At 49.7% G+C, this 27,540-nt stretch overlaps 1 protein-coding gene and 1 pseudogene across 5 annotated transcripts in view; one reads left to right on the top strand and one right to left on the bottom strand.

The window, feature by feature from the left end:
- Positions 1–1,412: 1,412 nt before the first annotated feature.
- Positions 1,413–27,540, top strand: part of IL21R (interleukin 21 receptor) — a 34,780-nt gene continuing 8,652 nt past the window's right edge. Inside the window, exons 1-5 of one of the 5 annotated variants that reach the window (XM_058710233.1) lie at positions 1,413–2,011; positions 6,964–7,066; positions 7,293–7,387; positions 23,763–23,827; positions 26,168–26,270. In XM_058710233.1, coding sequence (XP_058566216.1) covers positions 23,779–23,827; positions 26,168–26,270 — 152 coding nt within the window. In that variant the 5' untranslated portion in view covers positions 1,413–2,011; positions 6,964–7,066; positions 7,293–7,387; positions 23,763–23,778. Of the gene's footprint in view, positions 2,012–2,483; positions 2,625–6,963; positions 7,094–7,292; positions 7,388–23,762; positions 23,828–26,167; positions 26,271–27,540 lie in introns of all 5 variants that reach the window. The other 4 variants (XM_058710232.1, XM_058710231.1, XM_058710229.1 and 1 more) reach the window with 4 other exon arrangements.
- LOC131500770 (large ribosomal subunit protein uL23-like) lies at positions 12,956–13,515 on the bottom strand (annotated as a pseudogene).

Here is a 27,540-nt window from a genome sequence, read left to right as displayed (position 1 = left end):
AACTCACCCTGAAGATCAGGAGAGAGAAAAAGAAAATCTGGCTTCCTCCTAACGTGGGTTCTCCAGAGAACACAAGATATTTCAGCAGTGAGGAAGAGAATTTCTATAGGGCAAACATCCTTCAGATCAACCACAGGGGAATTTGTACCAAGTTCCTCAAAAACAGCTAGAAAAAGAAAAAAAAAATAGAAGAAATAAATAGTAAGATGCTTTCTCTTTTTCTTTGGAGCGGTCATGTGGGTTAGCTGCAAATCGTTTCCCAAAAATGAGTCAGCTGGGGGGGCAGATGGCAAGTGTTTCCAAGCCAACCTGTGTCATCAACACAGCACAAAGGAGCCCCCATGCACCCTGATAGCATCTGGTCCCGGTTCAGACTCGTCGTCACAGCCTGGTGCGGGCTTAGGAATCAGATACCCCCCAGGTCCAAACCCCAGCTATGACACTCCGTAGCTTGTGTGACATTTCACTTCTCTGAGCCTTGTTTGCTCCATCTCTAAAAGGGAAGCACTCTGCTCTGCCTGGCAGGGTCTGGGGCATAAAATGAGATCGTGGAGGGGCCTAAAAAATGCAAGAGAGTAATGGTAGGGGTTGTGGTAAGTTCTCTGGCTCTCCCTGTGAGGCTGCTGGGCAGGAGCCTGCTGGATTTTGTCTCTGATTTCTTAAACTTCTGCCAGAGAGAGACGTCTGACCCTCTCACGGGCCCCCGGCTCGTCCGCAAGATGAAAGAAAACTCTCTTGAGAATTGCTTTTCTCTATTTTTTGCCTGAGTTCTCATGTGTTACCCATGGCTGCCGTCTCCCCTCGGCTAGGCATCCCCGCTTGACATTCAGAGGCATTCAGAGAGGTGATGTGACACGCCCGAGGGACTGTCTTCTGAAGGGCTTGGGGACAGGGTGCTGCTCCCTGCAACCCTGCAGTGGAAAGCTGGATTCAAAGGAAGCGAAGTCAGAGGGGTCTGCCTGGGGTGGGGGTGGGGGGTCCAAACACAGCCCCCTCCTGGGCCAGGCCGGTGGTGTGCGTGAGTGAAGCATGGGACCTCGGGGCGGGGGGCGGGGGGTGGGGGGTCTCTGGCCCTGGGCCCTCAACTTTCTCTGAACTGAGAGTTGGGCTCTCAGGACCACCGGGGCCCCCTGGGTCCACTAACCTACCTCCACACCCCTCTGAGCCTCGGTCGCCACATCTGTGAGAAGCAATGGCTCACGGGCGCTGCCTGCCTCATAGGTCATGACCGTGAGTCCTGGGGGGGGGGGGGTAACACCACCCATCCGCAAGAGGCAGACATCACCCTGGTGGCCCCAAATGTCTTCCTAGCAGGTGACCTTTGGTGAGCGAGGGCTCTGCCAGGGGCCCGGCCCCCTCCCACCTCTTTCTCACTCCCTCAGGGAGGGGCCAGCTGCTCTGTGGGCAGGGCCTGCGGGGAGAGCTGCTGCTCGCCACATCCTCCCCTGCCTCCCCACCCTGTGCACGCGGCAGGGCAGCAGCCGCGCTCTGACAGACCCATGGGGCTCTGCCAAGTGACCCATGGGCTCCGGGGCCGACTGTTTGCTCCTCCCTGAGTGTGACTGACAGCCACACGGCTGCCTGCCTGTCTGCCTGCCTGTCTCTCTTTGCGTCTGCCCGGCTGGCCACCTGCCTGTCTGCTCGACTTCCCTTCCCCTGTCTGTCCGTCTGCCTGTCTGACCAGCCCTGGTCTGCTGTGGGTCTCTCCCTGGTGCAGTCGATCTCTGTCCTCTGTCTGTGTGTGACCTCCCTGGGATGTGAGCGACCACTGCCTGTGACCCCGGCTGGCTCTCTCTGGGTGGCCTGCCTGCCTAGAGACCGGGGCCATCCGTCCCGGTGACAGGTCGTAGGCTTGTCTGGCTGGTGACTCAGGACAGGCTGTGGATCCCCACCCCCTACACCTGCCTGCTCCCTCTGACTCCCTTCCCGCGCCCCCACCCCTGGAAGGCCACTGGATTCCCCCACCCCGAGCACACAGAATGGATTCCTGAGGGAGAAGCTGGGACAGCAGGTAACTCAGCTCCAGCCACTGTTCTCTGTGGGGGGTCTGGCGCCTTCTCTGCCCGAGGTGGGAGGACACAGAGGGGTTTTGCACCCTCCTCACAGCTGGGAACAGTGAGGCCGAAGAGTTGGGGCTGGAGTCTCCTGTTCAGCCCAGCCCAGGACGCCCAAAGTGCCTTTTTGTGCGTCTGCAGGAGGCCTGGAGGTCTGGAGGCTGGGACACGGCTGAGATGACCCCATGAGCTCCAAAAGGCCGGGGCTGCGGGAGGAAAGCCCGTCCCAGACCAAACGGGATGCCACAGTCACCGCGGTTCCCGGCAGCCGAGGAGGGCAGGGGTGGGCACAGGGGTGACGGCGTGATGGTGTGGCATTTCTAGGGGGCCCACTCTGGGGAGGGGCATTGATTTTGGGGGCAGATTCTGGGTTTTAGCGTCTTTGTGTCCTGTAACCCCTCCACACGGACTTCTGTGCCCATTTCACAGACAGAGAACAGGGGCTCCAGGGCTAGAGCGATTTTCCCAAGGAGACTCAACAGCGCGGAGCAGGGCGGGCAGGTGACTCGGAGGCTGGCCCCGTCCTCCACGCTGTCTCCTTCTCACCAAAGCACAGGGGATGGGCCGATGGTGAGAAGCCAAGGGCCCTGTGTGCGTGGAAGAGAGGGAAGCCGGGAGGCGCGGGGAGGCTGAGTCTGGAGGCAGGGGTTGAAGTTTGACATGTGGACAGGAGAGGAAAGAAGGAGGAGGCAGACACCTTCCCGGCAGAGCAGCTGGGTGGGGAGAGGCCTCTGGTGGGAACCCTGGACTTCGAGAAGGAATGGCCAGCCTGCGCAGTGGGAGCAGCGGCCCCGGGGCCGGGGGCATTCAAAAGTCACAGGCTGCTCCCCTCAGGACATTTGTATTCCCCCGGGGTGGGGGGAAAGCATGGGTTTAGAAGCACATGGCCGAGTGGGGAAAACCTGGCGGGTTCAAAAGCCGGCCATGCGACTCCCTAGCTGGGTGAACTTGAGCAAGTCTCTGTGCTTCTTCCAACCTCATGGAGCCTCAGTTTTCTCATCTCTAAAATGGGGATGAAGGCAGCTCCATCCCCGTGGGGCTAGTTGTGAAGATTGGGGGGCATAAAAATATGAAAGTTGCCGGTTGGAGATCGGCCCAGGAAGACAGCTTATTCCACCAGGAAGGGGGGCCCGTGGCAGAGGAGGGCCAGGGTCCAAGAGCGGTGGAAGGTGCGGGGGGCACATTCGAGAACCCGCGATTGGCTTCCCTCAGCCCCCGTGGTTCTGGTCCTCCGAGCGCCGGGGCTCAGCCCGCTGCTGGCACTTGAGGGGCTCCCGTTATCCTTACAACATCAGGTGAGGCCGGGAGCCCATTCAGCCCATTTCACAGATGAGGAGATCGAGGACCCCAGGACCACGTGGCCGTGAGACGCAGAGCTGGGTTTGGGCCGCCGGTCTGCTTGACAGCAGGGCCACACTGCCAGACAGGATGGCATAAAAACAAGACTCATAGTCTCGAGAACCCATCTGAGAAGGGGAGGGACAGGTCTGACCACCTGCTCCCCATGGTGGACTCGAGGGAGCCCTGGTCCTGCCCACCTCACACCTGGGAGGGTGTCTGGATCCTTACCACCTCGCAGTGGAGGAAACCAGGAGCCCGAGTGTTAGGAGAACAAAATCGAGGGCCCGGAGGCGTGGGGTGAACAAGACAAAGCCTGAGCCCTAGGCTCCCACCTGTCCAGTGAAGGGTGGGGGTGGGGGCTGGGGACCACAAAAGGCTTGAGGGCAGTGGGGGCGGGCAGGTGGAGGAGGCCCATTCAAGAGGAGATGGAAAGAGGGAAGGCACCAGAAGCTTGGGGAGGCACCATTTCCCTCCCTGGTGCCTGATAAATAAATGAATGAAGGGAAGAAGGCATCCTCCACGCAGGGAGGAGAGCCAGTGCCTTCAGAATCCCTTGCAGGCAGGAGTGATGTCTGGGAGGTCCCCCCTGCGGTCAGGTGGGGGGCTGTGGGACCCGTGGCCCGCTTGCCAACACACCTCCACGGGCGATCCCGGGCCTTGGAGGCGGCCAGGACTGGGTGGAGACCCAGCTCCGCCCCCTAGTTCTGGGGTGACCTTGAGTAAACCACTTCACCTCCCTTGAACCTCCGTTTCCCCGTCTCTAACATCCATTTCCGGTTTGTCGTGAGGTTTTATTCTATGTGTAGTTTTTGAGCACCCACTGGGGCGTCAGGCACTGTCCTAGGTCCTGGGGATTCAGTGGTGGAGACAGGGCCAGCGCCATGAGCAGTGGTTCACAAGAAATAGTAGCAATTACGCTTTACCTTAGGGATGGCTGGTAATAATTGCCTTGTTATTCGCTAGAACGCATGGCGTCCCTTCCGGCATACACTAAGCCCTCAATAAACGATAGCTCGCATGGTGATTTTACGCTCCCTTGCACAGCTGGGGAAACTGAGGCTCAGAGAGGGGTAGGGTTTTCAGGGTCACCCAGGGAGTCATTCGCAAGCAGAGGGAAGGAAACTGGGGAGAGAGGGAAGAACAGACACTTCCAGGAGAGGCCCCCTCCTCGCCCCCTTCTCCCTTGCCCTCTAGGGCACCCCAAAATGCGGAGGCGGGGCTGGAGGGGGGGAGCGGAGAGGAGCCCCACCCCCACCCCTGGCTCACAGGTGCCACCGCCCCCACTCCTTGCCTGGGCGCCTGGCCAAAGGGACTTTTGATGACAGCTCATATGCAGGATCTGAGTAAACTTGGAACTTCTGAAACAACCTGAGAATATTCCCCAGGGTGCAGGCAGGGGCCCTGCTGATGCCCCCCGATGGCCAGGACACCTGCAGCAAGGGGCCTTGCCTGCTGGTCCCCACAGCCCCCAGGAAGGGTCCGGCCACCCGAAGTGTCCCCAGAGAGGTGGGGCAAATACCCCAGCCTGGCTCCCTGCTCAGGCCCCAGTCCTTCCTCGCTGTGTGACCATAGGCAAGGCACTGGGCCTCTCTGGGCCTCTATTTCCTCATCTACAAGGGGGCTTGATGGTGTAGGTTGGGACTAGGGCCTGCCAAGCTTCTCCTGTACGAATCCGTGACACTCAGCCTACTTTGGCCAGGGCAGACTGGTGGGGGGGGGGGGGGCCTGCCAAGCAGGGGGCCGGACAGAAGGCAGGCTGCCAGCCCTGCCCCCACCCCTCACCCCGCAGCTGCAAACGTCTCTTCTTTCTCCTGGTCTGGCGGGAAGGCGGCTGGAGTGAATGGTTGCCCAGGCTGTGCAGTAGGCACAGCTCGTTCAGGCTAAAAGAGGCTTCGTGGACCGGGATCCCGGCCCGGCTGGGAGACAGAGGAAGACTGACAGGTTGGGATGGGACCTTCCCCTCATGTTCGGCTCCTACTGCCTAAGCTATGACCCCAGGGTCCTGGGACATCTGTCCTCAGACACCCACAACCCACCCCTTGCCACTGGCACACACAAAAAAAATTGTGAAAAAACAACTGACGTTACCCACTCGCCTACAGTGTGCCTGCCCCACACCACCTCGGCCAGGCCAGGGCGCTGCCCCATTCTATGGATGAGGAAAACTGAGTCCCAGAGAAAGGAATGGATATGCCTCAGGGTCCCCCAGGGCCACCAGGCTGATTCTCCCCCAGCCTGAGCGCTCTGCTTGGCTAAGAACTTTCTGTATGACCCTGGGCGCCCCGCCATCCCTCTCTGAAGGTTCCTTGTTACTAATCCGATGACAGCAGTCGTGACTGCTCAGACCCCGGGAGCTGAGGGTGTTGCTCAGGGTGGAGGGAAGTTCCTGGGGACCGTGATGAAGCTGATGGGGAAACAGATGTCTCGGGGGCTGCCTGCGGCCCCACTCCTCGCTCCTCGTGTAACTGGACACGGCAACTCTTACCCTCTTTCGTTCGTTTGCCAACTCCTCAGCTACTCGTCGAGCACCCACTGAGTTCCCGGCCCCGTTCTGCGCACTAAGGATACTTTCTTTGGTGAACAAAACAGATGATTTCCCAGCCTCCCGGGGTGGGGGTGGGGGTGGGGGTGGGGGTGGGGGTGGGGGCGGGGGTGGGGGCGGGGCTTATGCTCCGGGACAGAGACAGGTCACAAACACAAAAACAGAAGCGTTTACTGACCTGACCCTAATATTACAACCGTGAAGAAGGAAACAGAAGGATGTGGGGCCCAGAGCACTGCAGGGGAGATCCAGACCAGCCAGCGGCGATCGCCTCCTTGAGGAGGCGACACTGAAGTTGAAACCGGAGGATGAGGAAGCAGAGAAGCACGAGGAAAATTTGTTCTGGACAGAGGCATGTGCCAAGGCCCTGGGGTGGAGGAGGAGAGTGGGAGCACTGGAGATTTTACCCTTATCGACTACGTAAAGATGTTCCAGGCACCAAATTTAAGAGAGTGGAGTCGAAAAGAATAGCAATTCATTTCGGAGTGCACGGTCTATGCAGGTTTTAGCTCTGAGGGTGGGCCTCAGAACCCGTTACCCTTTCACGTGGCCGCCCGTGTCACAAGCGTTTTGAGCCTCCGCTGCGTGCCGGGCACCGGTTCACCCCTGGCGTGGTTCAGCGGTAGCCAAGAGGCACACGGTCCTTGCCTGCCTGTTGCTGCGAACGTCCGTGAAAGCACCCCGAGCAGGGTGCCCTGGTGGAGGGAGGGACCCCAGAGGAAGGAGTGACTCATACTCTTTGGAGGGGTGGGAGACTGCCAGAGGAGGTGACAAGTGAATTGGATTTTGAAGACTGAGTAGGAGGCTGTCAGTCTGCCCCGGAGGGTAGAACGTTCCGGTGGCTGAAAGAACACGTGCAGAGGTGTGGAAGCCAGATGCATGGGGACTGTTGGTGAAGCTGTCGGGAGCCTGGGGTACCTGCAGCTCAGGATGGGTGCTGGGGGCCAGAGGGAACGAATGTTGGGGGGGGGCAGATCCCGAAATGTGTTGAATGCCGCGCTAAGAAATCCGGGGTCTTCTCTGAAGGGCAATGGGGAGCCACCGAATGATCCAGTTGCAACGGGGACGTGGTTGGGAGGGCCACAGCTGGGTGCCGGAGAAATCAGGGAGGAGGCTGGCAGGAGGGCAGGTGGGCAGAAGTCCTTGAAGACCAGGGGTAAACTGGGAGCCCTTTCGCCTATGTTCCCTTTCGGGAAGTCCCTCAGTCTTGACACTTCCCCATCTGGCGACCCGTTGGCTTTTGTTTCTGGCATGGCTGGGGAGTCCCTTTTCACCCACCTCGTTTCTCCTCGGTCCCTCTGGGAAACGGGCCGCTTTGCTTTTACCACACTCCTCGCCTACCTTTCACTTTCCAGCCCCAATCCCCGCCCGAGCCCCCGCTGGAGATGACAGCTGACCTGTGACCCTCCACAATCCCGTTCCTGAAGCGTCAGTGAGGGAAAGACACGGGGTAACCAAAGCTCGGGTTCTTTCCAGTTTGGGGAGGTTGTGAATGCCGCTGCGGGGACCCTCCGGCCCACGTCTGCGCGTGTACACGTTTCTCTTCGATGCCCGGTCTAGAAGTGGGGTTCTGTTCAGCAGAAGCGTCCCAGGGTGGCCGTGCCGGATGGCACGCACCCCAGAAGACTGAGGGGAGGTTGAGAAGTTTGGGTTACCCTGCGTCCTTCGTAGACACGGCATGGTGTCTGCCTTTCTCATTTTAGCCTTTCCGGGTTGACGTGTAGTGGTGTTACAGAGATGTAAATTTGCATGATGAGTCATGATTTCAAGCAACTTTTACTATGCTTCTTGGCCATTTGGAAGGTCTTCTTTGGTGAAGTGTCTCTTTAAGCTCTTTTCCTTTCTTGCCAAACGGAGTTTTGTGCTGTTTATTGTTGTGTTTAAATAATTTTTTTTAATATGTATTCATTTATTTTGAGGGAGAGAGAGCAAGCAGGGGAGAGGCAGAGAGAGGGGGAAGAGAGAGTCCCTAGCAGGTTCTTGCACTGTCAGGGCAGAGACGGACGCGGGGCTCGATCTCACAAATCGTGAGATCGTGACCTGAGCCGAAATCAAGGATCGGACGCTTAACCAACTGACCCACCCAGGTGCCCTTGTTTATTGTTTTGTAGGAGTTCTTTACATACTCTGGATACAGATCTATATGTGTGTGTATACACACACACACACACACACACACACAAGCTATATATAGATCACAGATATAAAAAAATGATATATAACGGGGCGCCTGGGTGGCGCAGTCGGTTAAGCATCCGACTTCAGCCAGGTCACGATCTCGCGGTCTGTGAGTTCGAGCCCCACGTCAGGCTCTGGGCTGATGGCTCGGAGCCTGGAGCCTGTTTCCGATTCTGTGTCTCCCTCTCTCTCTGCCCCTCCCCCGTTCATGCCCTGTCTCTCTCTGTCCCAAAAATAAATAAAAAACGTGGAAAAAAAATTAAAAAAAAAAAAGATATATAACATATTTTATAATTTATATATATTACATATTATATGTAACTATATAAAATCTGACTTATATATATAATTATATAAAAGAAACCTATATTGTATAGATACAGGTATAATCTCTTCCCATTTCCCTTTTCCATCCTCTTAATGAAATCTTTTGGTGGACAAAAATTCTTAATTTTAATGAGGTTCAATTTATCAGTCTTTTTCTTTATGGCTCGAGCTTTCTATGTGCTGTTTAGGAAGTGTCATCGACCCTAAGGTCATGAAAATATTATCCTCTGCCTCCTTGTGGAAGTTTCATTGTTTCACCTCTGACAATAGGTCTACAAAATTTCTGGATTTGTTTTTGTGTATGATATAAAGTGGAAGGTCAAGGTGCATTTTTTCCTCATATGAATATCCAATTGATCTACTGTCTTTTGTTTGTTTGTTTGTTTTAATCATGCTTTCCCCATGACTTTTCGGTAGTGCCTTTCTTGAAAACCAAATGACTATAAACACCAGTCTATTTCTGGACTCTATTCCTTTCCATTGGCAAGGTTTTTCTTTCCTTTGCAACAATACCACATTATTTTTGATTCTCTAAACTCTTCTCAGGTCTTTGCATTTCTGTATAAATTTGAGCACTGGCTTGTCAATTTCCACCAAAGGAAATCTTGCTGGGGATTTTCTTGAAACTTGAGATTTCATTTGAAACTTTAGTCCAACGAGGGGAGAATGGACATCTTTAAACTGTTTCATTTCTAATTCATGAACATGTATCTCCCTCCATTTATTGATATCTTTAAAAATGTATGTAACTGATATCTCGTAGGCGTCTGTGTAGAGGTCCTGTACGTCTTTCACTGGGGTTCATTAGAGTATTTGATTTCTTATGCCGATGCAAATGGTATCATTTTAATCATGCTTGCTCTTGGTATATAGAAATACACCAGATCTTCTTCGCACTTTCTTAACTTTGTTAACACGCTTTTTCAAACTGGAGCTTCAGATATAGAAAGAAATAGCTACCAAACCCAGTCCCCAGCTGGGGACTTCTTACCTTTGTTTTGTAGCTTTGTTTTGTTTCTTACCTTGTAAGGTTTGCAGGGGCGTTTGCAGACCCCCCCCCCCCATCTGCTCAGGTCATAAGTACAAGACAGAGCATCCCAGCTGTGGACTTCATAAACTAGTTAACATTTTTGTATCCTCTTAACAAGTTTTGCAGGGACCATACAGATCAGGACAGTATTGTTAAGCATATGTGTGTTGTTGTATGACCGATCTCTGAAACTTTTTCACCTCGTACAACTGAAACTTCATACCCATTGAACCACTCCCCATTACCCACCCCCCCAACCCCCCCATTCCCCTGAAAAACCACCATTCTGCTTTCTGTTTCTACAAGTCTGATGACTTCAGATCTGTCGTATAAGTAAAATCATGCAGTGTTCGTCTTTTAGTGGTTGGCTTATTTCATTTAGCGTAATGTCCTCAACATTCGTCCACGTTGCAGCCTTCTTTCTTTTTTAAGGCTGAATGATATTCCATCGTATGTGGGTAGCACATTTTCTTTATTCATTCATCAGTCGGTAAACTTAGGTGCCTTTCAGGTCTCGGCTGTTGTGACTAATGCTGCAGTGAACATTGGCGTGCAAGTACCTTTGAGACTCTGTTTTCAATTCTTCTGGATACCTACCCAGAAGTGGGGTGCTGGATTGATCACACGGTAGTTCTCTTTTCGATTTTTTGAGGAGCCCCCACACTGTCTTCGGTCACGCCCGCACCATTGACTAATCCCGCAAAGAGGGCATAAGGGTTATGGTTTTTCCACATTCTCACCGACATTGTATCCAACTTAATAGGTGTGCAGTAATAACTCATTGTGGTTTTGATTTGCATTTCCCTGATGATGAGTGATATTGAGCATCTTTTCATACACCTGTTGGCCATTTTTTTTCAATCTTCTTTGGAGAAATATCTATGCAAGACCTTTAGTCATTTTGCAGTCAGGCCATTTGTTCTGTTTTGTTTTGTTTTGCTACTGAATGGTAGGAGTTCATAATTCTGAATGTATTCAGTATACGGTTTTCAAAATATTTGGTATCATTCTCTAGGTTGTCCTTTCACCTTATTGATTATTTCCTGTGCTACGCAGAGGCTTTTAACGCGGTCCTGTTTGTCTATGTTTGCTTTGTTGTCTGCGTCTTTCTCGTCAGTGTCATAGCCAAGAAATCATTGCCAAGCCCAATGTTCTGAAGTTTTCCCTTATGTTTTCTTCTAGAAGTTTTATGGTTTCAAGGGTTACATATAGGTCTTTAATCCATTTTAAGTTAATTTCTGTGTATGAGGGAAGAGTCCATGCTTCATATTCAGGTTTCCCAGCACCATTTGTTGAAGAGTCCTTCTTCACTGAAGGAGTTCTTCAAAGAAAGAGTCCTTTCTTCATTGGCCATGTATGCAAAGGTTTATTTCCGGGTTCTCTATTTTGCTCCATTGATCTGTATGCCTGCTTTTATGCCAATACCTGCTTTGTCTGTCTATATAGCAGTATGCGCCTGTCTGCCTTTATGTCTATACCTACAGTGATTACCGTAGCTTGGTAATACGTTTTGAAATCAGGAAGTGTGAGGTCTGTAGCTTTGTTCTTCATTGTCAAAGATTGCTTTGATTATTTAGAGTCCTTTGAGATTCCACGTGAATTTTAGGATGGTTTTTTTTACCTATTTCTGCAAAACATGCCATTGGGATCTTGACAGAAACTGCCTTGAATATGTAGATTGCTGTGGACATTTTTAGTATTAAGTCTTCCAATCCATGAACATGGGATGTCTTTCCATTTATTTGTGCTTTCTTTTCATTTCTTTCAGCAATGTTTTGTGGTTTTTAGAGTACAAGTCTTTCACCTTCTTGGTTAAATTTCTTCCCAAATATTTTATTGTTTTTGATGCTATTATAAATATTATTTTAATTTCCTTTTGAATTGTTCATTGTTAACATATAGAAATGCAACTGATTTTTGAGTGTTGATTTTATATCATTTGTTAATGAATCTGTGAATTTGTTAATTTGTTCATTAATGAATTTGTTAATGAATTTGTTAATTAGTGTGTGTGTGTATGTGTAATCTTTAGAGTTTTCTCTATATAAGGTCATGTCAGCTATGAACACAGATCATTTTACTTCTTCCTTCCAATTTGACTGCCTTTTTTTTTTTTTTCCCTAATTGCTTTGACTAGGACTTATGGTTCTATATTAAATAGAAGTGGTGAGAGTGGGCATTCTTGCTTTGTTCCTGACCTTAGAGGAAAATCTATCAGTTTTCTACCACTGAGTAAGAGGTTAGCTGTGGCCTTTCATATATGACCTTTTTTGGGTTGAGATAATTTCCTTCTGTTTCTGGTTTGTTAAATGTCTCTATCATGAAAAGATGTTGAATTTTGTCAAATGCCTTTTCTGCATCAGTTGAAATGATCATGTGATTTGCCTTTTGCTCTATTAATGTGGTGTATTTTTGTATACTGAATCATCTTTGCATCCCAGGGACAAATTCCACTTGATTGTGGCATATAACCATTTTAATATGTTGTTGGATTCCATTTATTAGTATGTTATCAAGGAGTTTTGCATCAGTATTCATCAGGGATATTGGTTTGGAGTTTTCTTTGTCTGGCTTTGATATCGGTATAATGCTGCCCTCATGAAATGAGTTTGGAATTGTTCTCTTATCTTCAATTTTTCAAGAATTTGAGAAGGGATGGCATTAATTCTTCTTAAAATGTTTGGTAGAATTTACCAGTGAGGTCATCTGGTCCTGGGCTTTTCTTTGCTGTGACAGTTTTGGTGACCGAATCAACCTCCTCACTATTTATAGGTCTGTTCAGATTTTCTGTTTCTTCATAATTCAGTGTTGGTAGGTCATATGTTTCTAAGAATTTATCCACTTCTACATTATTGAGTTTGTTGGTGTATAATTATTTGTAGTATTCTCTTACAATCCTTTTTATTTTTGTGGCATCAGTTGTAATGTCTTCTGTTTCTTTTCTGATTTTAGTTACTTGAGTCTTCTCTTACTTTTGTTAGTCTAGCTAAAAGTTTGTCAATTTTGTTGATCTTTAGAAATACAGTAGTTTTTTTTTTTATATTGTTCTTATATCCAGTATCCTTGTTCAATGATTATTATCCTAATGGTTTGTTAAGTATCTGGACTTTTCTAGGTGCTCAGTCTTTATATCATTTTACTCTTTATAGTTTTCTGATCTTTATAAATTTATTTATTTTTCTTGCCTTACTGCATTGACTGGGGCCTCCAGGATAAGACACGCGTCTTTTTCCTGCCCTCAAGTATATCATGTTCAGTATTTGACCATGACACATGATGTTGGTTGTGTATATTATGCACACATGCCTGTCTGTGCGCTCCTTATCAGATCAAAGAAGATTCCTTCTATTCCTGGTTTTTTGAGAGTGTTTTAAAAAATCACGAATGAGTGTTACAATTTTTTAAATGTGTTTTCTGGACCTGTTAAATTATGATACACATTTTCTTTTTTATTTTCTTAATGTGATGACATAGATTACTGACTTTTTTTTTTTTTTTTTTGAAAAAATTTATATTTAGATTTAGCCAGCTGGACTCAGTTTAGATGATCCCAATTTTGTTGGCAACATCCAAAGCATCATAGTCAGGAGCCAGTCGAACATATGCTTTCTTTTCTCCATCGGGCCTGATCAGAGTGTTGACCTTGGCCACATCAATGTCATAGAGTTTCTTCACGGCCTGTTTGATCTGGTGCTTGTTGGCCTTGACATCCACAGTGAACACAAGAGTGTTGTTGTCTTCTATTTTCTTCATGGCCGACTCTGTAGTCAGGGGGAACTTGATGATGGCATAGTGGTCAAGCTTGTTTCTCCTGGGGGCGCTCTTTCGAGGATATTTGGGCTGTCTTCAGAGACGCAGCGTCTTGGGCCGTCAGAATGTAGGTGACGTACGGATCTTCTTTTTTTTATGACTGTGGACGCCTTTCAGCACTGCTTTCTTGGCCTTCAAAGCCTTTGCTTTGGCTTCGGCTTTGGGCGGGGCAGGGGCTTCCTTCTTCGCCTTCGGCGCCATCTTCGTAAAAGGATTACTGACTTTCAAATGTCAACCTAACCTTGTATTCCTGAAATAAACCTCACGTGATAATGATATGTATCACATATACACATATACACATTTTGTGTATATCGTTACCTTTGATTTGTTAATATTTTGTCTGTATATTTATGAGAACGATTGACCTATAATTTTACTTTCTTTCTTTTTATTAAAAATTTTTTTTAACATTTATTTATTTTTGAGAGACAGAGAGAGACAGCATGAGCAGGGGAGGGGCAGAGAGAGGGAGACACAGAATCCAACGCAGGCTCCAGGCTCCGAGCTGTCAGCACAGAGCCCGACGCGGGGCTCGAACTCACAAACTGCGAGATCATGACCTGAGCCGAAGTCGGTCGCCTAACTGGCTGAGCCACCCAGGCGCCCCTAATTTTACTTTCTTTTAATGTCAAGGTGTTAAATTTTATTTTTATTATTTATTTTTTATTTTAGAGAGAGAGAGCGACAAGGAGCACAAGCAGGGGAGAGGGGCAGAAGGAGAGAGAGGGAATCTCAAGCAGGCTCCAAGCTCACTGGGGAGCCCAACGTGGGGCTCAATCCCAGGACCCTGGGGTCGTGACCTGAGCTAACATCAAGAGTCGGATGCTCAACTGACTGAGCCAGCAAGGTGCCCCTTAATGTCAAGTTTTGATACAAAGTTACGTCTTTCATTCTAGGGTTAGTTCACTTACATTTGATGAAAGTACTGACGTGTTTGGGATTAAATCCACCATCTTTTGCTATTCGTTTTCCTTTTGTCTATTCTTAACTCCTTTTTTCTTCTTTGTTTCGTTTTTTGGAAGAATAAGATTTATTATTTTTTTTATTATTTAAAAAAAAATTTTTTTTATAACGTTTATTTATTTTTGAGACAGAGACAGAGCATGAATGGGGGAGGGGCAGAGAGAGAGGGAGACACAGAATCGGAAATAGGCTCCAGGCTCCGAGCCGTCAGCCCAGAGCCCGACGCGGGGCTCGAACTCACGGACCGCGAGATCGCGACCTGAGCCGAAGTCGGCCGCTTAACCGACTGAGCCACCCAGGCGCCCCTGGAAGAATAAAATTTAAAACATCAGTATTGTATGTTTCTTTTCTGTTTTATTTTCTTTTATAATTTTTTAGGGCTTATCTTAGAGATTACAATATGCATATTTGATTTTTTTTTTTTTGAGTCTACTTTGTGTTGGTCCTTTTATCACTTCCCAGACAATACAGTAACCTTTAACTTTATTCATTCCTTACCTTTGGGGCATCATGGTAATGTGTTTCAATTCTGCATAAGTTGAACCTTCCTAAGACATTATCAGCCTATCAGTGACAAGTTAGCGTCTATTAGTGACAAATTCTCTCAGGTGTTTTGCTTTGTTTTGCTTTGAAAAATCCCTTTATTTTTAAAGATTCACATTTTTTTAAAAATTTTTTTTTTCAACATTTTTTATTTATTTTTGGGACAGAGAGAGACAGAGCATGAACGGGGGAGGGGCAGAGAGAGAGGGAGACACAGAATCGGAAACAGGCTCCAGGCTCCGAGCCATCAGCCCAGAGCCTGACGCGGGGCTCGAACTCACGGACCGCGAGATCGTGACCTGGCTGAAGTTGGACGCTCAACCGACTGCGCCACCCAGGCACCCCTAAAGATTCACATTTTTAAAAAATCGTAATTAAGATCTAATTCACGGATTTATTTATTCACCTTTTAACAGTGTACGATTAAGCGGTTGTTAGTACATTCACAAAGTTGTGCGACCATCAGCCCGAACTGCACAATATTTTCAACACCCAAAGAAAAATAAAAAAGCCATACCCATTAGCCATCATCCGCCATTCCCTCTCCTTCCGAAGCTCCAGCCCCTGGCAACCACTAATCTCTTTCCTGGCTCTATGAAGCTGCCTGTGCTAGAAATGTCATGTAAATGGAGTCGTACAATATGTGGCTTTTTGTGCCCGGTTTCTTTACCCCAGTATCAATTTTCAAGATGCATCTGTGTTGAGGCATGTGTTACTACTTTATTCATCTTTATGGCTGAATAATAATCTGTTCTATGGATATTCTATGCTTTGTCCATTCAACTGAAGGACATTGGGGCTGCTTCAAGTTTGGGACTGTTATGAACAATGCTGTTGTGAATATTCAGGTACAGAGGTGTTTTTTAATGGGCGTATGTTTTCAATTCCTTTTACTGTGTACCTAGAAGTCAGTTTGCTTTGCCATGTGGTAACCCTATATGAACTTTTCGAGAAACTTTTAAACTGCTTTCTGTGGCAAATGTACCATTTTTTAAAAATCTTTTTAACATTTATTTATTTTTTGAGAGAGAGACAGAGAGAGAGTAAGCAGGGGAGGGGCAGAGAGAGAGGGAGACACAGAATCGGAAGCAGGCTCCGGGCTCTGATCTGTCAGCACAGAGCCCGACGTGGGGCTCGAACTCACGAACTGTGAGATCAGGACCTGAACTGAAGTCGGACACCCAGCTGACTGAGCTACATAGGCGTCCCAGCAAATGTATTGTTTTACAATCCCATGAGCAATGTATAAGGATTCCAAAACGCTACATCTTTTCCCCCCACTTTTAATTTTTCTGTCTTTAAAATCGCCATCTAGTGAGTGTTATTTGAGTTTCCCTAATGACTAATGATGATGAGCATCTTCTCATATGTTCATTGCTCATAAGTATAACTTCTTTGGAGAAATGTCCGTTCAAATATTTTGTACAATTTAAAATTGTGTTATCTTTTAGATCTTGAGTTGTAAGAACCTTTTAAATATCCTGATACTAGAGGCTTAACAAATATATAATTTAAAAATATTTTTTCTCAGGGGCGCCTGGGTGGCTCAGTCAGTTAAACGTCCAACCCTTGGTTTTGGCTCAGGTCGTGATCTCATGGTTTGTGAGTTCAATCCCCACGTCGGGCTCTGTGCTGACGGTGGGGAGCCTGCCTGGGATTCTTGCTTTCCCCGCTCTCTCCGCCCCTCCCCTACTCCCCCTCTCTGTGTCTCTCTCTCAAAAATAAAGAAACTGTAAAAAAAATAAATAAACATAAACAAAATCCAATTTTTTTCCCTCATTTTGTATATTGCCTTTTCACTTTCTTGCTAGTGTCTTTTGATGCATAAAAGTTTTAACTTTTGAAGTAGTCCAATGTATCTATTTTTTCTTTGATCCTTGTGCTTTCGGGGTCATAGCTAAGAAACTACTATGTGATCAAGGTCACCAAGAGTTCCACCCGTGTTCTATTTTTAAAGTTTAATAGTTCTCCCTCTTACAGCGCGGTCTTCAAACCATTTTGAGTTAGCTTTTGTATATGGTATGAGATGGGAGTCCAATTTCACGCTATTGCGTGTGGATGTCCCATTGTCCCAGCACTGTTGGTTTCAAAGGCTATTCCCCCCCCCCCCCCCCCAGCAAATTGTCTTGGTACCCTTGTCAAATATCACTTGAACACGAACGTATAAGTTTCTCCCTGGACTTTGAATTCGATTCCATTGATCTATATACAGGTTAATATCATACTCTGTTGATTGGTGTAGTCTTGTAGTAGGCTTTGAAATAGAGAAGTCTGAGTCCTTCAATTTTGTTCTTCTGTTTCAAGATTATTGTGTCTATGCTGGCCCTCCGTATCTCCATATGAATTTTAAGATCAGCTTTTTAACTTCTGCAAAAGAGCCAGCTGGGCTTTTTTTTTTTTTATTTATTTTTTATTTTTTTTTATTTTTGGGACAGAGAGAGACAGACAGAGCATGAACGGGGGAGGGGCAGAGAGAGGGAGACACAGAATCGGAAACAGGCTCCAGGCTCCGAGCCATCAGCCCAGAGCCCGACGCGGGGCTCGAACTCACGGACCGCGAGATCGTGACCTGGCTGAAGTCGGACGCTTAACCGACTGTGCCACCCAGGCGCCCCCAGCTGGGCTTTTTATAGGGATAACTTTGAATCCGTTGGTCGTTTGGAGACGTCATCTTAACAATACTGAGTCTTCCAATGCATGAACGTGGGATAGCCTTCCATTTATTTGGGTCTTCTATCATTCTTTCAACAATGTTTAGTAGTTTTCGGTGTGCAAGTCTTGCACTTTTGTTAAATTTCTATTTCATTCTTTTTGATATTATTGTGAGTGAAATAAATTACTTTCTTTTTTTTTTAAATGCATATCTAGTGTTGAAAGAGAGAGAGAGACAGAACAGGGGAGGGGCAGAGAGAGAGAGGGAGACACAGAATCCAAAGCAGGCTCCAGGCTCCGATGTGTCAGTACTGAGCCCGACCCAGGGCTCGAACTCGCGAACCACGAGACCGTGACCTGAGCCAAAGTCCAGCGCTTAACCAACTGAGCCACCCAGGAGCCCTGAAATTGCGTTCTTCATCACACATTCAGATTGTTCATTCCTGTTGTACAAAGATACAATTGGTTTTTCATGTTGCTCTTGTATCCTTGCAACCCTGCTAAACTGACTTATTGGGCCTAATAGTTTTTGTTTATTTGTGTGTTTTGTTTCACTTTGGCTTTTTGGTGTGGATTCTCCAGAATGTATATGCAAGATCATGTCATCTGCAAACAGAAATGCTTTACATCTTCTTTTCCGATCAGGATGACTTTTATTTCTTTCTCTTGACTGGTTGTCTTGGCTAGAACTTCCCATACAATGTTTAATAGACATCATGAGAGTGGACATCTTGGTCTTGTTTATGATCTTATAGGAAAAGCTGTCAGTTTTTCACCATTAAGTATAATGTTGACTGTGGGATTTTAGTAGATCTTTTTTTTTTTTTTTTCATATTGAGCTTGCCTTATTTTTGCGAAGGATTTTTTTTTATATAAAATTCTAAGTTGGCTTTTAGTATGTATTTTTCTTTAAATGTTTAAATAGTTTTCCTATCATGTGTGTAGAGTGTGGGTTTTGTTTGCTTGTTTGATCGTTTTTGTATTTGTCCTTCTTGAGGTTTGTAAGACTTTTCAAATCTTTGGATTAATGTCTTTTCCTACTTTTGAAAAATTCTTAACCAACATCTCTATTATTGCTTCCGACTTGTTCTGTCTCCTCGATGTTCTAAATCCATGTACGTGGGACCTCTTCACAATGGATATGTCTCTTTTGCTCTTTTCTGTATTCCTAAACATTCTTTTTCTTTGCATGCTTCAATCTGAGTATTTTCCATTCCAGCTCACCAATCCTCTCTTCTAATGTTACTAATCTGTTGCTAAATTCATTCAATTCTTATAAATTTCGATTAATTGAATTTTCTTAGTGCTGGGGCTCCTACTTTTAAATAGGTTCTAGATTTCTGGTGGAATTCTTGAACATCCTCATCCGGGCTCTTTTAAATCGTGTTAGATAATGCCACTTTCTGAATCGCCCATGTGTCCGTTTCTATTTTCCTCTTGGTTTTTGGTCATTTGGTACTGTTTCCTGGTCTGCCTTGTCAATTTAATTGAATGCTGGACATTGTGCATGAAAAATATAGAGGCTTTGAGTGAAGCTAACTTTTTCCACATAGGTTCTAACTTTCTCCTAGCAGACAGGCAGGTCATTTGGATGCAGTCACAGCTCAACGGGTCCTGACTTTTCCTTATTCCCAAGGTATACCCTTTCCCGAATAACTGGGTATTTACCAGGTCCCATCTTCCTTGTCAGGCCCTGAACCCCAAGACTTCCCTCAGCCTTGTGAAATTGTCAAAATCTCTTCTTCGGTTTTCAGCCTCTGGCCAGATTCTCTCTGCTGCTGGGTCATTTGCAATGACTTGGCAAATGATTTGAGGGGAAATTGCGTGCAGGATTCCAATGCATTTTTTTTGCTCTCTCTCTGGAACCCCGGCCTCTCAACTACGCTCTAACTTGGTCGCTCTCTCTCGTGTCTTCTCACGTTTTTTTCTTGCTTAGTAGCTGTTCTCGACTGTAGGGCTTCCGTCTGATACCAGCTACTCCACCGTAGCCAGAAATGGAAGTCCCCCTTCACGTTTTATTTTTGCAAATACGAGATTAACTGACACGTGAACTTTTATGAAACACTTCGGTCATACAAAAAGGTGTATCAGATAACAGAGTCAACACCCATATGGGGGAGCTTGGCTCGGTTTCACCAAACTGTTGACACATTTGGATACCACCCCCCCCCCATCCCATCCCCTCCTTTTCTACACTATTCAGAGTTTGATGTTTTTTTTTTATCGTCCCCTTGAATTTCCTTATACGGCCAGGACACAGGTATGTTCACCTAAACGACAGAGAGAGCGCTGTTTTACGCAGTGTTTTTGTGCCATAGATGGTCTTACATGCATTTCTGCTTATTTTATTTTATCTTCATCATGCATTTTGCTTGTGGGGGTCGCTTGCTTTGTTGGTGCGGAGCTACGATTCATTTTCACACGGAGCGCTCACACCACACCTTATCTTTCCCTTCTCTCGAGGAAGGGTATCCACACTATTTCCCAGACACCAATGGCCGTCAACAGGTGTTTGTTTCCATGACACCGTGTCCTCAGCGCCACGCGACGTTGTCAGACTTTGAATTGTCACCGACTAGTAAAATTAAACGGCACGTCGTTGTGGTTTTCATTTGCATGTCTTTCTTGACTGTGAGGTTAAGCACTTTCTGATTCCGTGGCCCCTACTTCTCCTGCTTCTGATTTCCGACCTCCAAGCTTCTCTACTTCCCTAGAATCTCCTGGAATTCGGCTTTTAGTCTGAACTACTACAACCCCTGAACTCCGAGCCTGGTGGATAAACACCCCTCCAGGGCTCCGGTCCATCCCCATTTTACAGATGAGAACACAGAGAATCAGAGCGGCCAGCAACTTGCCCAAGGACGCACAGTTGGGATCCGGGCGCCCTTCACTCCTCTGTAGGAGACCCCAGCAGTAGGCGCTTCCACAGGGGGTCCCACCGCAGGAAGGCGCTTAGGGGACCCTCTGCCCTTCGCTCAGAAAGCACGCGGGTGGTTTGGTGTGCACCTGGGGAGAAAGTGCTGTTGTCCCTACGACTCAGCCTGAGCATGAAGACCCACCGAGGGGCAGATTCTGGCCCAGGGAGAGCGCGATGGGACCGGGGAGGAGGCCTTTACCATGCTGGGCTGTTGTTTCCCAAACAGAGGGGCTGATTTTAGGTGTGAAATATCCCTGCACCCCCGAATGAAAGAGGTAGGCCTTTTTCAGTCTTCTTTTAGTCCTCTGATCTGGGAAGTGGTGAGAATCTCAGTTTGGCGCTATGTGGCCCTCGACACCCCTCTGATGCTCTTGAATCCTCCTTTTTGATGGATGCGGGCGGGATTGCCCCACCTGCACGTGCCAGGCAGGAGATGGCATCTCACCCAAATTCAGTTGCTGTCTTTTGTTTCCCTTGCGTTTAGTTTTACAGCCGAACAACCATTTTGTTTAAGAAACACTAACAGAACATCTACGTGTATGTTGGGCACTGTTCCCGAGGCTTTACAAACACTGAGTAACGTACTTCTCCCAGGGCCCCTCCGAGGTGGGTACGGTTAGGATTGTCTCCATTTCACTGATGAGGACTCTGAGGCCCAGGAACTTTCCCTGAGGTCACACCGCCTATAAACGGCAGTGCTGGGGTCTGAGCTGAGGCAGGCTGGCCCTGAGCCTGTGTTTTAACCACCGCGGTGCACACGGTCTCTCCATTTCATACGAGTTACCTGTTGATTGCACGGATTCATTTCCTTTCGGGACATGTTGATTGGAGCCAGAAATGGAAGGCAAGGTAAAGATCATTAGCAAGTAGATAATAGCACCCGTGAAAACCTTGAAGGCAGTTAAGTGGCAGGCGTTCTGGAACATTCCAAGGAGGCTTCACAGAAAGAAAGGTAGAGGAAGGGGGCCACGAAGACTGAGTTTAGAGGGTTGGGAGGGGGAAAGGTGTTCGAGGAGAAGACTCAGCACAAGAATTCGCCTCATGCAAAGGCAGAGAGGCATGATGGGGCCTCAGTGCTAAGGGGGTGCTGAGTAATTCACAGAAGCTGGCCAGTAATTGCAAGAACCCAACACCTTTGTATAGCATTTTACACTTCACGGAGCACCGTCACATCTGTTTTCCACTGACCCGAACTGCCAGGTGCAGTGGGCATGATTGTCCCCCTTTTAGAGATGATAACCGAGGTCAGAGAGAAGAAACACCAGAGATAAGCTGTTATTTGCTCCGAGATACACTGGCTTCAGATTCTGGGCCCCTTGCTCTATTCCACTGTATCCAGATATCTTTTGGGGCAAGCAAGAGAAATATAATTCAACATGGTTGAGCCAAATAGGGTGTGTTTTTTCTCCAGCTTGTATAAATGAAAAGGCCAGAGGCGGACATCAGATACGGCTGGATCCAGGTCCTCAAATAATGCCATGGGGACTCTGGATTTGTATTTCTCAGGTTTTGAGAAAGTTTCAGGCAGGCTGTCCTTAAGAGGCGATAAAGATTACCAGCTTCCAGGGGCGCCCGGGTGGCTCAGTCCGTTGAGCGTCCGGCTTCGGCTCGGGTCATGATCTCGCGGCTCCTGAGTTTGAGCCCCGCGTCAGGCTCTGTGCTGACAGCTCGGAGCCTGGAGTCTGCTTCATGTTATGCGTCCCCTGCTCTCTCTGCCCCACCCCCTGCTTGTGCTCTGTCTCTCTCTTTCACAAAAAAAAAAAAAAAAAAAAAGATTACCAGCTTCCAGCAGGCTGGTAAAAACTGAAAAGTTTTTGTCTTCAACACTATTTTATCTGGTTCTATCTTCACGTATGTACAACAGCTCAGCTGTTGGTTGTTGGCGCTCAGCAGCCAACATTATTTTATTTCCATAGCTATGCTATTTATTTTCAGGTGTGTGAGGAAAAAACACAAGAGCTCCGGATATTCTTGCTTAGGATGAGTCTGGAGTTAGATTTTTAAAAACAATTTTATGTATTATTTAGTTTCAAGAGACAAAGAGAGCAGGAGAAGAGCAGAGAGAGAGAGAGGGAGAGAATCCCAAGCCGGCCCTGTGCTGCCAGTGCAGAGCCCGATGCGGGGCTCAAACCCACGAACCGTGAGATCACCACCCGCGCTGAAACCAAGAGTCAGATGCTTAACCGACTGAGTCACCCAGGCGCCCCGCTGGAGTTAGATTTTTTTTTAAGGGAGCTCATTTATAGAAAACGTTAAATAAATGATAGTACACGCGACCTACAAATATGGCCCACATTTTGAAAGTGAGAAATGTACGGACCTCTTGGCTAGAGCATTCCGGGGTCCCTCTACTTTGAGTGCTCTAAAGTCTGAACGAGTCACAGCTGTGTGTTGAGTGTTTATGTGTCAGGGGCCACGTCCAGGGCTGTCTGCAAAATGCTTTTCTGAACTCTCACAAGAATCTGGGAAGCAGGCTTTACCGTCTCTCTAGGGCTCAGAGAGGGGAAGTGACCAGCCCAGAGCAACGCAGCTGGTGATCTCAACCTCTCAGTGCGCTTAGCCACTGCCTGCTTGGTGACTCGTTAGGGAGCTCAGAGGGAGCTCTTAGTGGGGCCAGAGTAGGGTGGGGGGAAACCCAGGATGGCGGGGCGGGGGGGGGGGTGTCTTCCCAATGTGGGCTCAGGGATCGTGTCTGGAAGAAGCCGCGTGCATAGCTCAGCCCCTGCACGGGTCATCCCTCTAGGCTCCCGTTCCAGCTACAATCCTGACCCCAGGGGCCAGTGTGGATGGGGCTCCCGGGCCTGGGCAGGTAAACCCCCGGGGCCTCTGGCTGGCATCTGCTTAAGCAGACACGGAGCTGGGATGCAGCAGGCAAAGTGCCCGCAAGAGGCCTGCAGTGCCAGCCTGGTGGGTCGCTCCTCCCGGGCGGGTCCGTGCAGTTCTCCAAAGAGGCCTCTCCTCCGTCTCGTCCGGGTCCCGGAGTCAGGGTGTGGGTCCTCCGGGGGGTCCGGCCTGGGTTCCCCGCAAGCTTCCTAGCGTACTCACTAACCTGGGCTCTGTGACCGACGCGGAAGTCTTGTTCCGGGCTCACCTTATCTTTGGAATCCAGGAGGGCTCTCCTTCGTGGGCGAACCCTTGGATCTGCTATTCAGTAGGGAGCCCGTCTGTCCGGCCAACTAGCATCCACACGGGTGCTTCGTGGAGAACAGGACTCAAGATCTGTGCTTGTCAAATACCAGTGTCCCCTCCCCTGGGAGCGTCCACGGGCTCCTCAAACTCTGGCTTCTGCAAGAATCCGAGGCAAGGCTTCCAAGGGAGGGAAAGGACCAGAGACAGGGAGGCTGTTCGGGGTCCCTGGGTCCCCAGGCCTGGGCCCGCCCTCTCACTGTGCGTCTCTTCCAGGATCCCGAGAGCCAGCATGCTGTGTGGCTGGGCGGCCCCTCTGTTCCTGCTGATGCTCCAGGGTGGTGAGTAGGGGCGCCCCCAGGTCTGCGGGTGGGGAGGACCGGGCCGGCCTGTGGGATCCGGGGAATGGCTGGAAGCTCCGGGGCAGGGGCTGTGGTGTCTGCCCGCTTGGGCTGGACCAGCCCGCTCTGTCAAGCTGAACCCGTGCAACCGCAGGGCTCCGTTAGCCGGGAGGGGTTGGTGTTGAGTCCCGCGGGTGGCCCGGCTTCTGCAGCAAACAGCTGGGGTCTTCGGGTCCCCCTGAGGGGGTAAGAGACTCCTTCGTCTCTGCAGCTGCCACTCCTCAGAGTGAGGAAGCACTGCCTTTGGGCTAACCTCCTTTTGTCTTGATGGACTGGCTCTCCTGAGAGATGTTTTTCAACAACCACAGGATCCTCAGCAGGCACAGATGGTCCCCTGTGGGGGGGAGGAGGGGAGGTGGAGACCAAAGTAGCCAAGCCCTAGAAGGCACCCCAGGGGACTAGAGGACGCTGCAGTTCGGAGGGAGAAAGTCAGAGACCAGAGGTTAGACTTGGAGGCACAGCGGGGGCTGAGAGATCCAGGAAGCCTTCCCGGAGGAGGCGGGACGCGGCATCCAGGCTCGACAGCAGGGCTGGACTGGAAGCAGGGGTCCCTCGGCCGCTGCTCTGCTGACTCTGAATTTCTCTCTGGTTTTTACCGAAAGACCCAGAGCTTCAAATAGTTTCTTCAGGAAACAGATGTCTGGCTCTTTTATTTTCCTCTTCTGAGTGACCAGCACCCGTGCTAGGTCACCCGCCAGGGGGCCACGCCCTGTGGGTGCAAATAATAATCCCTCGCTGCGAACTGGGTGCCGGGAATCACCTCACCGCCCCGTGCAGTCCGTGCTGCCCGGACATCTGGTTCTCACTTGAGGACACCAAGGCTCAGAGAGGTTGAGGGATAGGCCCACAGCCACACAGCCAGGCCGCTGGAACCCTAAGTCTGTCTCATCCCCGTGGGCTTAGCCTCTTTGCTGCTTTAACTGAGTGCCCCGGGCAGGCAGCATGGTCTGTGCTGGTGTGATGCCACCCGCATACCCCCACACCCCCCCACGGGGGCCAGTGTCCCCAGCTTACAATCAGGGACTCGGAGCAGTCGTGAGTCACACGTCCACTTTTCCGGCCTCTCGCAGCCTCCTGCGCGCTTTGCTGACCCGGGGCAGGGGGTGGCCCGGGGGTTGGGCTACCGCCCAGGCCACTGGGCCCCTGAAAGCACATCCACGCTGGCTTCGTGGCTGCTGTCCCCTCCCCAGTGTCTCGTGTTAAGTTTGGGACAAACTCTGTCCCCTGGTGACCTCGAGCCTGGCTGGGAATGGCAGCTCCTCTCCAAGTTCTGGAACCCTGAGGGAGAATAACCAGAGCATAAACAAGGAGTATATAAACGTGGCCAGCACGGTGGCTTCTGCGGCCCCGGGGTCTAGGCCCTGCCAAGATCAAGACCAAAGAGGTTTTCACCACCAAGTGTCGGCGCGGGGCCCCTGTGCCCACCGACAGGCCCTGGGTTCCTCCCCGGGGCGGGGGGGAAGCCTCCTCCTAGAGCTGGACTCCCCGCCACAACTCAGCGCCCTTGGTGATGGCCACACGGAGATTTGTGTTGAGGAGGATTCTGAGGGTCGCCCAGGGGAGAGAGCACCATGATCGATTAGTAATGCCTGCTGTGCCTGCGGATGTCAGTCGGTAGCTCAGGTGCGATTTTCCTTTCCTGGGTGAGCGTCCCCGCGACCCAGACCCACACCCGGACCCGGACCCAGAGTGACTGGAGGTGTGGTCCAGTCTCAGAGCCTCCAGGTCTTCATCTATAAGATGGCAAGGGCAGCTGAAGAAGGGTTCTCTGGCAACAGCCTCCTTGGCTGCCGATCTGGCTTCTGAACTAAAGTGAGGCCCAGGAAGGGAATGTACCCGCCACCCCCTTGGGCCTTCATTAGTGAAGGACAAATAGGAAAATAGCCACTAAGAATGAATCCGCTTGAAAAGGGGAACAAATTTCTGGTAAATAGCTGGGGGGGTTGGGGGCGGGGGAAACAGGACTCTTGGGCCTTGATCTTACGAAACAAAACGAAGCTAAAGGTTATTAGATGTGTTGTCAAACACGTAGGTGCATTGAGGCTACGATTGCACCTACGCTTTCAGAATAAAGGGGAGCGATTCATGTCGGGGGTGGGGGACCATGAAATCTCCCAACAAAACGGCCCACGTCCCTCGGCGGAGGCAGCGGTGTGGCCACAAGGGTAATATGTTTTGGCCAAAGTATTTGAAGGCTTCTTGGTTTGGGGGGATGCTTTCTCCACTCGACCTCCGGCCCGCCCCCCCCCCACCACGGCCTCTCTCTTCCTAACCTTCCAGCCTGGGGTTGCCTAGACCTCGTCTGCTACACCGATTACTTCAAGACAGTCACCTGCACCCTAGACACATGGACCCTGCACCCCGGCACGCTCACCCTTACCTGGTAAGTGGCCGGGCCTCGCCGGGCCTCACCGGCCCTGGGACTGCAGTGGAGCGGGACCGTGGGAGACCACAGGCCGAGCTGGACCCACTGTGTGCCGGGCACGTGGCTTAGCAATTAAAATAACAGCTGCCACTTCCGGACCGTCCTGTCAGCAATGTCACCAGCAACAGGTGGTTTAGCCCCAAGAAAGACTGTGAGCCTGGAGTCACCGTGCCGGTCTTAGGGACGGCCACACGGGGCCCACCGACGTGTCCGGAGCATGCCCTTGAGAGACGAACGGGGCAGTTCGGTCCAGCCCCAAAGGCCGTACTCTCTCGCCCACGGAAGCCCAATTGTAATTTTGAGACCCGCGGATCACCAGACTCCCTCGTGATTTTTTTTTTTTTTTTTGAGCCCTCCGTGCCTCCCTGCTCCGTGCTCCCTGTGAATGATCCCTTCCAGTCCTCACGGTTATTGCACCCGTTTTACAAACGAGGACTCCGGGGTTCAGAGAGGTTATGCAACTTGCCCAAGGTCGCACAGCCGGTGACTGGTTGAGCTGGGGTTGAAACACAGGCAGCTTGATTCCAAAACCCGCGGGGCCCCCATCCGTCCGTATGGTGAAAGAAAAACTCATTGACGACACTCGTTTAAGAATGGTGGGACAGGAAAAGCAGGGATTTAGAGCCAAGGAGCAGGGGTGGGGTCAGTGGATAGAAAATTACCAATAGGACGAGGCCAGGGTAAGGGGGTTTCCGGCTAAATGACCTAATAGGGTTCTTGCTGATGGCAGCTCGGGCTGGTCAGGTGTCGCCCAGGGGGATGGTGGGAAGTGAGGAGCCTCGTCAGACATCCAGGGCCGGGGGGTTCTGGCTCACCTGACTTAGCAGGAGTCTTGCCATAATTAATGCTACACCCCTGCAGGCCCTGGGGGCTCAGCAGAGCGCAAGACCAATGAGGTCCCAGAAACTCTGCAGTGTGGGAAGTATCTGGGGAGACAGACAATAATCACACAAACAGCTGTCAGGCTGCTTTCTGATAACAATGAAAGGGAACGGGAACCTGGGCCACGGGGGTAGAGAGCAAGTGACATGGGGGCAGGTGGTCAGGACAGGCCGCTCTGGATGAGGAAGCAGCCGGAGAGCTGGCGAAAGAGCATTCCAGACAGAAGGCACCGCCCGTGCAAAGGCCCAGAGGGAGGGAGAGCGGCTGAGTTTGAGGAATAGTGAGGAAGTCAGTGTGGCCCGAGTAGAGTGAGTCAGTGTGAGCGAGAATAACAAGCAAAGAAGGT

The sequence above is a fragment of the Neofelis nebulosa genome, chromosome 18 (assembly GCF_028018385.1).
Source record: "Neofelis nebulosa isolate mNeoNeb1 chromosome 18, mNeoNeb1.pri, whole genome shotgun sequence".
Lineage (NCBI taxonomy): Eukaryota > Metazoa > Chordata > Mammalia > Carnivora > Felidae > Neofelis > Neofelis nebulosa.
The sequence above is the reverse complement of the archived record's forward strand: the minus strand, read 5'-3'. Positions and strand labels throughout refer to the sequence as shown.